The following is a 13,030-nucleotide window of genomic DNA, read 5'->3' on the forward strand; positions in this document are numbered from 1 at the left end:
ATTTGAAAGTTGTTCGACTAATTGCGTTTGATAGAATGCAAATGCAGCTGCGATGATATTTAATCCTCACGCAATGAATCGAGGAAAGAGAGGAAGCTTTTATTAAATCCGCAGACTTATCATTTACCGTCAGCTGTTGATACGGAAATTCTCTCAGCCATTGATAGCATTCTAATCGAAGCTGGGTTGCGGTGCACCGACGATTACGGAGTTCAGACTTACAATTGTATGTCGCTGTTTTATATGCTTCGCAAAAGCGAATTCGGATAGAGATCTGGCTCGCATGCTCTCTGAGACACAAAAGCGAAAACTATTATTCTAGCGTAGCATTATTCCGTAACTAACGCGCAGTTGAGCGCTTATTTAAATAAAATTAGTAATGAATAAAATTTAAAAAAAAAGTATTGAAAAGATAATTGGCTTTATTTCGTAATGCGAGTACAGAGATGCGAAAAGGTAATTGCTTCTGAATTTTACTCCTATACAATCCGATTCTGTTCGCTCGAACCTTTAATCTAAAGTAAATTTGCCGAAACAAAATTTTAATTCGGATTTTGATTAATGATTATTCAATTAAAGCATGCAATTATTTTAGCAATTTTTCTCTTTGGGATTGATCCAAAATGCGCAATACAATCTTCTTTCACAATTCATTTATTTTTAATCTGCGATAAACTTTATTGGAATAAAAATTTAATTTGGATCTGAATATCATGAGTCATATTCAGTTGAAATATTTGTTCAAAGTTTTTCTACTCACAATCAGTAGATCAGTAGATCAGTAGATCTCGCTATTTTTTATTTATTTTATCAGAGTTTTATTAAATTAATGAAATATATTCAACGTATTTAACATTAATTAAAATCGAGACAAACGAAAAATTAGATAATTATATTTTCTTCGCTTTTCGCTTCACTGTTCGCTGTGTCGGTTCGTGTTCATTATACTGTTCAGTGAATAAGATACACCGTGGCACAGTGGAGCGGAAATTGGAAAACGTGAAAAATATAGAAATCAATTTCTAGTTAATTAAATTACATCAAGCTTCGTATATATAGATTTTTGGAGGGATTAATTGCGAATTTGATATCAAAATGAAAATATTCTAAATGGTGGATACAATATAACGGCCACAAATTACAAGATTTTACAATTATTATATACATTTATATATATATCACCATAGAAATTACTTTTTAAAAATTTTACAGTTATACATATTTAACTTTAAAAATTACTTTTTAATAAAAGATAAAGAGCGCCAAATGTCCGCGTTCGTAAAAATAGTTATTATGCAATATGTTGTTTTAACCTATTTTTGCTACAAAAGTAGTGACATTAAACATTACGCCAACCAAGCATGAGTTTATGCACATCATAAAATTTAATTTTTTTATCATACTTAATAGAATAATAAAATAATGCAAAAGAACTTGGTATTGACAAATTCAAAAATTGTGCTTATCATGAAATTTAATTCTTTTATTATTATGCTATAGTTATGAAAATAATAGAATATTTCGCCCAAAAAAACTTAGCGTTACTAAATAAATATGCATGCAAATTCATGTGCATGTGTGAAGTTTGTGAATGAATTTGATTAAAAATGTAAATAAATATATGTGCGAAATAGATTTAATATAGTTTACCTGTATTGTATATTAGAGACTGCTTTCTTTCTCTACGTGAAACATTAATTCACACAATAATAAATCAAAACGCCTCAAAATTAGTATTGATAAGTTTTTACTAAATATATAAATGGAATTAGATAACATAAAATTGAAAATTGTCAACAACCTATTAAGAGAAACAAGACCGTCATGATATATACAATCAATTTAGAAGAAACTGCTATTAAAATTGTCAATCAAATATAATTATATAAAAAATTAAATATATTAAACATTATTGTTATAATGTTATTAAATATTTGACGTTGACAATATAGTAAATAAATATGCATTAACCTCCTCAGTATTATTATTATTGTTGTTATTATTAGTTTTTAATTTTTTATTGTCTATTATTGCAAAAGCAACCGTACATTCTTATACTAACAATAAGAGACGACAATGACGGTGACGATAAAAACGATTTTTAAACAGATATTTTCTAATTCAATATTTTATATTCAACTGCTATTTAGCGGCTCAGTGAGCGCATACCTATCTAGTATTAGATGTACGCATTGATCAATAATTATACTTTTTTGAGTGAATTTTCGACGAGCTAGTTTTACGACAGTCACAATTTATTGTGGACTGTAAACTTTTTTTGACCGCAATATATAATATACTTGGTATATTTACCGCATACGTTACCACTAAAGAGTAAGTAAGAGGGCGATAGAGAAGAAAAAGAGAGCGAGTATAACACGTGACGTCACATAGTATTTATAAAGAACGAATGAGAGCGCGATAATGAATGAGTGGCAAGAGAATGAGCGAAATATGAGTGGCGCTCACGCTCTACAGATGGAAAGGAACGAAACGAGAAAGCGTGCAATAATAGGCTGCATATATTAAATTAAATATTATACTTAGAAAAACATAATCTCTTTAATTATTTTGCAATATTATCAATATAATATTATTAGGTGTTTTTAAATGTGAATACAAATTTAAGTAATATTAAAAAGTGAATGCACACACACACAAAGTATATTATTACTGTAACAAAAATACTTAATAAAAATTCGTGAAATTCGCCTAAAATGAACATCAAAAATGTAAAGAAAAACGCGAAATATATTTTATAGTAAAATATAATTGCAATAGATTCAATATAGGATGCAAAGAATATTTAAAATGTAAAAAAATATAATAGCAAAATAAAATGAGAGCATGAAATACAATAGCGTAATGAGAGGCCATTTTTAGTGTTCTTTTTTAAGCGGATATCCTTAACATACATAACAGTATGAAATAAAATATGTTTTTACTAAATAAATATTTTAAGATATTAAATAGCCGAAATAATGGATGTAAAATCATTTAACACTGGCAATGATTAAAAGAAAGACGAAATAATTTGGAATCTAAAAATTATATTAAATGGTACATCATACAATATTAATATCGGTAGAATATTTTAAAATACATAAAAATATAATTTTATTTTTTCTATTTTTGCATGCGTTTTTTGACTTGTGCCCCACTGTGTGTGGGTAAGAGGCGACAGTAAAACGGCACTGAAAGGATACGCCTACTTACTGACGTATACAGTACTACATCGATCCTATACGTGTACCTCGCCGCCATCGACATCGAACTATAAAAATAATGCAGATGACCGTACAGACCGTAGAACTTATTCTTTGCGACGCGTCGCGTCGCGGCAAACGGAAATAAAATGTGATTTGTTTGATTTATACACAATACCGAGGGACTCATGCTTGTCGTTTACCTTTTATACGCGATCTACTGTTTTTCGGGAAATATCTGCGTATATAATAATTTACTTAATATAAAGTTAGTACCTTGAAACTCAACACTTTTTCTTATATAAATATATTTTTTGGTATAGTAATATGTAAGCTGCTCATAATAATTTTTAATTTTGTCTTTCAAAAGTTTTTAATATGGTTCACTAAAATATTGGTTCACTGAAAAGAGTCAACAAATTTAGTTTAATTAAAAAAACCAAGAATTTTTACTTTTCCAAATAGACATGATGCATTTTTTATGACATATATATGAATAATGTATACGCAATATCTTTAAAAATTTTTAGTTTATTAGCTAAGCTTTCAAATAATTATTTTCATACGTCGTTGTCGAGAAAAAGCTCTTGGAAATTCTATTTTCTTAATAATTATTATATATAATGAATAATTATATGATCTTTTACTGTTAAGGAAACAAAAAATTGTTTTATTAAAAGTTTGTAATGGTCTGTGTTATAGTACTTTGTAATTCATCCAACATATTATTTGCAATTTTAGATATTATTATAATTTTTAACATTTTTATTAATAATAAAATTATCTTTTATTTATTAAAATTTTAATTAAGTTTCTCTCTAAATCTGAATCAGTGACTATTCACTGATTCAGATTTAGAGAGTTTGGAATTGTATCTTATAAATTATAGATAAATAGATGTGTAATTAAACAAAGCAAACAATGCAAAACTATGCTGCAGGTTATCCTATTGCATTAAATTTTTTATTCAAATTTATAATACTAACTTGTAAGCAAATTAGCACTATTATCATTTTTATATCTGGTAGTACTAAACCAAAGATCTCAGGTGCGAATCCAGTCCTGGTAGAACCAAAATAAATAAATTTTATCGCTTGTCTCTCCTCCTCGACAGAATGGCAGCCCATCAGGAGTATCCCTTGCCTCGAAACCCCCTCTACCTTGCCGTTCGGATTCGGCGTTAAACTGTAGGTCCCGCATGTGCTTGTGTACAACCTTCGTGCGCACCATAAGCATATGACTTTAGGGAAGCCCAGGTCCGACTCGGACTGTTGCGCAATTGAATGAATGAATAAATAAATCATTTTTTTATATTTGCCTTATATTCTAATAAATTTTGAATCACTAATTTTCCTAATAATTTCTTATTAGGTTAAATTAAATTTCTTCTCTACATGAAGAATTTTTCATTATTTAATTATGTAAACTCTAAAAAAGAAAAAGAAAATAGGAAGAAAGACATTGAAAATATTTATGGCATGAATAGATTATTGAAAACCTTTAAAAATAATACTCTATGTTAATAACTTTTTAACATTTAAGACATTTATTTGTATTGTGCTTTATTACTACCGTAAAAATAAAACAAGTGCAAGTCAGAAAAAAATATGTGCAATATACGTATCTTTCTTTGATTTGCACTGCTTTACTCTTATTATAAATAATATAAATAATATATTTATAGTATTCTTTATAAATTAGAACGACTATGAAATTGAATACCTATCATACATACAACATGTAAAATGATAAACTATACTACCATGGTTAACCATGGTTAAATTATACTATCCATGCAACTTTTAAGGACAATATTGCTATACGATTATGTACCATTAGTCCTGATTTACAATAAGTACTTTAAGCCGTAAGAAATTGACCAATCACAGTCGAGTATTCTTCTCACATTCTACTGTGATTGGTCAATTTCTTACGGCTTAGGGCTTAAATACCTTTAAAGCAAGGTTGTAGACTTGAGGTCAATCCAGACAAACTTGCATAGGTGCATAAGCATAAAGAAATGGATTGGTCTATTTCCTTATGCACAGGTATATGGACCAATCAATTTTCTTATGCTTATGTTTATGCGCTATGCAAGTTTGTCTGGATAGACCTTTACGCGACTAATATGTTATTGCTGCGCAACAATATGTAACGACAGCAACATCACTGTTACAAAATAAGAGAATAGAGATATTTTTCAATGAAAATACAGTAACATTTAATAATGTGCATACGTGACAGAAAAGATAAGGCATATTCCTAATAACTCTGACGCTCTAATGTCCAGATCACGTCGAGATCACGCAAAGAATGGTAACGAGTGACGTTATGATATTATGTATATTAACTATAATTAAAAATGTAAAGTTATTAAAATAATTAAAAAAAAAATGTTAAAGTAATAGATACAATTTGCACTTATTTTTAAATTATTATAAAATTCATACAATATAGAAAAACTAATTCTAAGAAATTATTGACGAAAAATATATGTAAGACATAATATAAATAGATATATGGTGACTTTTTATAAACTTGCTAATTGAAAGAATACCCAAGTTAAATTCGCAGTTAAATTCAGTTATCTTATTTAAATTAAGAATAAAACGAACAAATAAAGTTCAAAGGATTATACGCGTCTTATTGGAAAAAATCTTAATTCCGCGAAATTTTCTTTAAAATATAAATTTTATAATTAAAATTTTGTCACGCAAAAGTAAGCAAATAAATTTTAATAGAAGATTAATTACAAAAGCTCATAGAAATCTGATCATCTTATGCTTGGTTGTATAAAACTGATTATTAAGCAGCTAATAGGGGAGACAAGAAGAATGAAATAAATTTCTTACATTATTTGTCGCTAAATACCCCGCCGCCGCGCCGCCTCTAAGAAGCTATTATACAGATACGAAGGAAAACCGGGAAACCGGCGAGTGTAAAACGTGAACGAAGCATTCGAACGAGCCACGCAAGAATGGTGGATTAACAAACACTGCACGCGCCTATATCGGCATCGCAAATTCGACGCGAAAGTTTTTCTACAAAGAAAGTTTTCCACAAGTTCTATTTCTTTATTGTGCAACTTCGACTTTTTACCATCATCGCTTGATGTTGTGTCCCACTTGCTTTTCCAAGATTTTCCTGCATGCCGCTTAAAATCGCTCCCATTTTCCACCATTGTGTCTTCTAGAGGTCATTTTATCTTATAGTATTAAAACGCCGCAAGAATTCCATGATTTCTTGCAACTTTTCATTACATTTATTTTTTACCGCAGTGATTTTTTTTTAATGTAATGGCATTTGTGTTTATCTTGCTTGTGTGCAATCACGCTTGGAAAGTTGATCGAAACTTCTTTAAGGTGTCTCGATTGTTAAAGATTATTTTCCGTCACCGACACAAACTTGCAGTATATCTAACAATTGCACCAAGATATTGTCGCTTGAGAAATGACATGATGGATTTGATAAAAGAGCAAATAATAACCGTCGGAAGTATTTTTTATCAGATCGATGATTGAAAATGCTATAGCTCTAATGCAACAAGTTGAGTGAATATGATCGAGAGACCTAACGAAGGAGCAACATTTCAAAGTTTTAGAAAAGAAGGGGAAGATGATGATTAAAAAATGATGTAAATTTTACAGGGCCCACTTTGGAACCACCATTGCCCAGGCGAAAGAAATGTCCGGAGCTCGCTTACAAGACGCACGAATTTATCACGGCAGCGGACGGCGGTGGTATCGACACCATCGATTCGAACGTTGTAGCTGATAAAGTACGAGTAAGGATTACATCACTGATAATAATTTTCTATAATTCTGTGTAAACTTATAACAACATTTGCATAAACAAAAATTAACATATTAACAGGGAAGATTTATTTATTCCATCAGGAATGATTATTTCCCCTTTTCCTTTTTTTCTAATTAAATAAAATGCCAAATTTATCCTTATTTCTTTTTTAGACTTATATTAATATAATTATAATATATTAGTTATGTTAAATATACAGGGTATTTCCGGAAATTGGCGACAAATTTAAAGGGGTCCTAGATCTTGGTAAATTGTAATATTATATTTTCGGACTCTTTAGAATATGTCTTCCCTGACGTCAGATATCTTTTTAAAGAGCTAATTACAAATCTCTGAGGTTTCACGTGCAATGAAAACATTTTGGGAGAATCATTTTGCCTTTCAATATATATTGGATTATTACGAAGGGTTAATCGAGTTTGAAATATTGGTTTTCAAACCACAGGAAGTTACAGCAACGTCGGCACTGCCACCGAGTCAGCTCAGTAAGGCGATATCTCGTATCAGTACCGAGTACCGGCTGCAGTTTGCTTGGCCTAAAAGATCGCAGTTGACGAATGGCGAGACTCAGGCGCCGGTCCTAGCTGCAGGATTTCCCGGGGGTACTGCGGGCCCGCCGAGAAAATCGCTCAGCATGGGTGCGCTTAAACAGGGTATGGCACCCACTGGACCCGCGCCGGTACACAAGAAGCGACCCGGCGACTTCGGTCACAAGCGCGACGGTACTTATTTAATCTCAGCATTAATCGGGATCCTGAATAACCCAGATAGCAAAACATGAGTGTGCAAAATCATGCAAATTATTGCTGGAAACAATTTATGTATTGTTTCCACAAACATTGAATTGTAGCCTCTGTCTAGGATTCATATTTGCGGTACTTTTGCAGCAGAGATGTATAAATTATTGCTGCAAACTGTTTGCGGCAACAATATCTGAATTATTTTCATTAATAATATGTAAATATACCAATGGAGCCTTCGGGCGTAAACTGCGTTGCTGCGGAAACGTAATGAATATTAAATAAACCTTTGCTTGAAACAAATTTAATATTGTTGCTAAGCATTTGCGGACGCAGCTTTACATGTTATTTGCGCAAACTCTCGTCACGAGTTTACGCCACATATTTCGTAAATATATAGGTGTTTTGTTATCTGAGTATCGTACGCGAGTCTCGAATTTATAAAGTATCACAGTTTTATAATTTAAAAATTATTATCTTCTTTCCTCTTTCTTTCTCCTTCCCTCTCTCTTTCAATCATTTAACATTTCTGCTAGAGAGGAACCGACATCAAATCGTAAAAGGCGATGAAATGACAGATGTAAAATAGAATTTTTGAATTAAACTTTTCTAATTATAATGCCACTATTTGCAAGTCATGATATTTATGTACCTTTCCTCAGTATATCGAAAATTTGCATTTGTGATGTTTGTCATTTTATCGATGTAACGAAGTAATAAATTGAATGTAACGAAAAATATATTTATAAAAAGAAACTTAATCTCGTCATATTGCGCACGTACGTATATACGGAAAATATTATTTAACGTATGTTTGTGCATTCCCCAGGGGTTCAGGCGTCTGAACTGGAACCATTGGTGGGTAGACCGGACGGAATCGACGGTATGGTACCGGAGGGCGATGAACGAGAAGAGGACTTGTCGGATTTGAAAGTAGCTTTCAGGTCAGATTATCAGCCGAAGATGTTCGTATGGCTTATCGCGTAAAAAGATTCGATATCCTTGTGAAAGAGGAAGCGAAATAAGAGAAATAGAAAGTAAAAAAAGGCATCTACGACGATCCCGATCGGTGTGAAGACGCGATGATAACGCGACGTGACGATTATGTGATCATTACACACAAAATTGATTATTTGCAGGGGTAAAAGGTCAGGTAGAACCGTGCGGATATCGGACAATAAAGTGCGGGGCAAATCAGAGACGAGACCATTTCCCACGGCGGAGGTGATCGAGCTCCGGCGACTCGCTGACGAGTACAAGGTAATCCGTGGGAGACGTTTCGTCCTTTTGAAATTGGGGTTCTTATTCGAGGAATTCTTATTATCTCGCAAGTCGGCTCTCCCCACGCGGTATTTCGTCCATCTTTACGTGAATCCCACGTCCGATTGCCGCGCTTCGTATTTCCTGCATCCAATTGCTCAATTGATCTGATCGTTAGGGTCATCGAGTTTATCTAATTATCTGTCAGTCTTGGGGATCGGCGAACAACAATCTAATCGATCATCGAAATTCTGCATGCTTTGTTTTATCTTCCTCTATTCCGTGATGTCATCAATAACAACGAAAGTCCAGCCATTGCAAGTCTGCCAAATTAGATATTCCGCTGCTTTACATAGCGACATATAATATATTTCACTCATGACATACAAGTAAAATAATTCCGTCTTACAAAATATTTTGCAGCAAGTTAACCGTTCATTAGGCGGCTATCTCATACAACTTTTTTTTATGAAAACACATCTCTGAAATTTATCTTGAAACGATTTTCGCGATTTTATAATTTTAGGAATGCAATTCCAAAAATTTTTTGTCAAAGTAAGATACTTTAATAGTGTCTTCCTAAGCATGTTTTTGTGTGTTTTCTTAGTACCGTGTTATAGCATTGAGTCTGGTTACTTAACTTTGATTAAGTCATATATATTTAGAACGCTACAGAAACCGAATTGCAGTTTATACATATATGTTTATAGGAGATAAACCTTTTCTTTCTGAAATAAGTCACGGAATATTCATTTCAATTTTTTGTACTTACTTAGGAAACACTCTGTATAATCTGAAGCATCGAATTGAGCGGAGGTTAAGCAGATGTTAAACAGTTAAGCAGATGAAATTTTTAATGAGTTTGATTACTTGGGGTCATATTATACATATAATAAAAGTTTTAATTTTTTTCTGTAATGAATATTAAGAGAAATTTTTTAATATAGATGTATTTTAAAATCGGATAAATTGAATTTAATTGAATAAATTGAACCTAGAGATTTCACCCGCTTAGCAGTTTTTTAAATATCAATCATGCCTTCACTTAACTCGATGGTTCAGGTATACATACACTATACACTTTCTGTCTACACTTGGCGAGACACTGCCGTGCCTCTTGATAAGTATAACACTGCTCATAGTAAGTAGAATGGATTTACCTGATTGCGAGTAGAAAAGTTTTGTATCATTTTGCGAATAAGAGCATATCTGCCTGACAAATGCAAATGTGCCACGAAGAAGAGACAGCTCAGCGACGTCACGCGCTGATTGGGTTTGTTACACGCATGGCGAGACATGGGAAGAAGCGCAGTTAGAGCAATAATGCATAATGTTGGGCTGTCTTTTGCCACTGAATTTCACGGATGCACGCTCATTCACAGATCTTTATTAATTACAATTTCTCATTAATAATTGCGAAAAATGCAAAATGGTGCCCTTTTTTTATTCAATTTAATCCGCTCTACCTATCCATGAGCAGTATTATACCTATTATCAGACATCCTGTATAAAATCATGTATCTCACTAAAGAAAAAGAAAACAGTACTTTAAGGTAATTCGTTCAAGGATAGAGTGGAAGACTTAATCGGAGTTGATGTTGATCAACATCGGTGTGACCAATTTTTTTAGTGTTACCCTTCTTAGAAAATGTGTCGCGACACCCAGCGGTAGATTAGATTTTCATGGAAATAACAACATAGACACATAGAGACGGATGCTGATACATTTTGATTTGCGTTAGCATCGTGACTGGGGTTGCGGTCTGGCAGCCGAAGACGAGGCTTCGCTATGGAAACGAGTCTCCAGTAACCATGCGCTCAACGCCTTATCCCTTGCCAGGCCAGTACACTATACTCCATCATTTTCCAACGAGAGAAGCTCGTTTTTATTGTTATTGTTGTTGTCATTGTTGTTATTGTTGTTATTGTTGTCGTCATTGTATTGTCGTTGTTACGTGAGTAAACGGTTGTTGAGTTGTTCAACAATCGCGATTCATGTACATTCTTTTTCATTTATCAGTTTATTATTGAAATATTTCATGGAAACGCATAGTTAGATATCGCGTAATAACTTTTCAGAAATATTTCTAACGCCAAAATATTCTGATGGTATTAATTATATGTATTAAATGTATGTTTGTTTAACATAGTTCCCGCTCTCGAATTTTAACTACGAATTTTAACTTTCAAATACGAAAAAGATAATAAATGAGAAATTTAGTTTGAATTTCCTAGCGCAAAACATTTTCAGAAATGTGTGATTTCAACCACACTTTGTGTATTTTGAACGCACTTTGAACACAACTATGTACCGTTTCAAGCAATTCGTACTCTTAAGGGCCCTGGCACAGAAAAACTTAAGCAGTATATAAGCAAATTGACCAATTACAGTCAAGTATTCTCAAAAACTTAAGATAGTCATTGGTCAATTTGCTTACTGCTTAAGTTTTTCTATGTACCCTGGCCCTAATCTATTTGTCTATTTGTCATTTCGAAGGTCGTCATCGTACTTAAAGAGATGGATCTTTCCAATGGGATTGCGTTTAAGTCACTCGAAATTCTTACATCCGACAGACACAAATGCATCAAACACCTCGCTTATCGGATTTACACGCGTTATCGTCCACACACGTTGTATCCACTGTGCGATCGTAAACGCTGTTCATCACGGATTTGCCGTTCACGCGCAAAACAATAAAAGCGAAAACACTCGCGAGAGTTTGAGCGTGCTCGCACCTTCACACGGATTCCGTCGTAGTTAGCTAGTTCATTTTATCGATTCGAACGAATCGATGGTCGGCTTGACATGATTGTCATATAAAATCGCCTTTTGATCGATTCAGGTCGGTCACTAAGGAGGAGAAAGAGAAGGAGAACACGAGGAAGGTCGCGCCGATCGCCACTATGTTACCGGCGGGTCAACCGTCCTCGGAGCAAACCAGACCGATTCGCGGCATAATGCAGGAGGACATGAAGGCAGTATGCAAATATCTTATCGATCAGTTTATCCTCTTACGGAAAATAAGCTGCTTTTATCGAACATCATCGAAATATCCTAAAGTCGAGATGTAACTGATTCTTTTCTATTATCTTAAAATCGCTCGAGTGTTATACTCTTTCTTTTTAATTTATGCACGATGTCTTGAAACGATCGGTTTTATCCACAACAATTATTTTGCAACTCTTACCTTTCGCGACTTTTTTTAAAGAAAGATGTAGGGCAATTATCAGATAAATTAATATTGCTATATGGTTTATTGTTTTTACTTACCGGAGAATATATACATATATATGTATATGTAGGATAATCGGGGAAATTGCTGAGACTATTATAGCTATTATTTTGTAACAGCTATTTGATATTTTATATTTTATATTATTATATCATGGACAGAACAAAATAAATTTAATATTGTAAGTTGAAGAAAGAACTCCATCATTTTTATTAGCAATGCAAATAAATATTTAAAAAAGGCAAATAAATAAAAAAACAAATAAATTGCTGCAATGTTTATCTGAATATGCACAATAATCAAGGCGTTTTTGAAAATTATTAAATTTCTAACATTAATAACTATAACTGCGTTTTCGAAGAACTTTAGGTAAATTTTCATAGAAATGGTTGGTCAGATCTTCCAAACATACAGGGTGGTCCACTTGACTCGCGAGCATCTGAAATATCTCATATCTTTTATTTTTGATGTGATACACGAAAAAATGTTTAAGGAAAAAGTTGCGGTAAATCGTTCAAGGGAGCAATTATAATGACAGAAAAAGTTTTTTCAAGATCATTTTTTTAGAGATATCTTCGAAACCTGATGCGATAGAGCAATACGGGCAACGAATTCGGTTTCAGCACGTTAAAATCCTTTAGAAACGACTATTAAGATCTGAGGATCAAAATTGACGTCGGCCTGTGTTACCATTACAAGAACTTAATATTTTATTTTTTGTTACTTTTATTTTTATTAGTTAATAATTATTATCAACGTACTTAAATGATTATTA

The 13,030-nt window shown here is 32.7% G+C and overlaps 1 protein-coding gene across 16 annotated transcripts in view; it reads left to right on the forward strand.

Annotated features, from left to right (window-relative positions):
* Positions 1-13,030, forward strand: part of LOC139822808 (uncharacterized) — a 109,393-nt gene that overhangs the window by 73,102 nt on the left and 23,261 nt on the right. For 13 of the 16 annotated variants that reach the window (XM_071794849.1, XM_071794851.1, XM_071794852.1 and 10 more), the window contains 6 exons: positions 6,854-6,990; positions 7,468-7,744; positions 8,592-8,706; positions 8,902-9,022; positions 10,765-10,862; positions 11,866-12,001. In XM_071794849.1, the coding sequence (XP_071650950.1) occupies positions 6,854-6,990; positions 7,468-7,744; positions 8,592-8,706; positions 8,902-9,022; positions 10,765-10,862; positions 11,866-12,001 (884 nt within the window). The remainder of the gene's footprint in view (positions 1-6,853; positions 6,991-7,467; positions 7,745-8,591; positions 8,707-8,901; positions 9,023-10,764; positions 10,863-11,865; positions 12,002-13,030) is intronic. The other 3 variants (XM_071794862.1, XM_071794863.1, XM_071794850.1) reach the window with 2 other exon arrangements.

This window comes from Temnothorax longispinosus, chromosome 12, assembly GCF_030848805.1.
Source record: "Temnothorax longispinosus isolate EJ_2023e chromosome 12, Tlon_JGU_v1, whole genome shotgun sequence".
Lineage (NCBI taxonomy): Eukaryota > Metazoa > Arthropoda > Insecta > Hymenoptera > Formicidae > Temnothorax > Temnothorax longispinosus.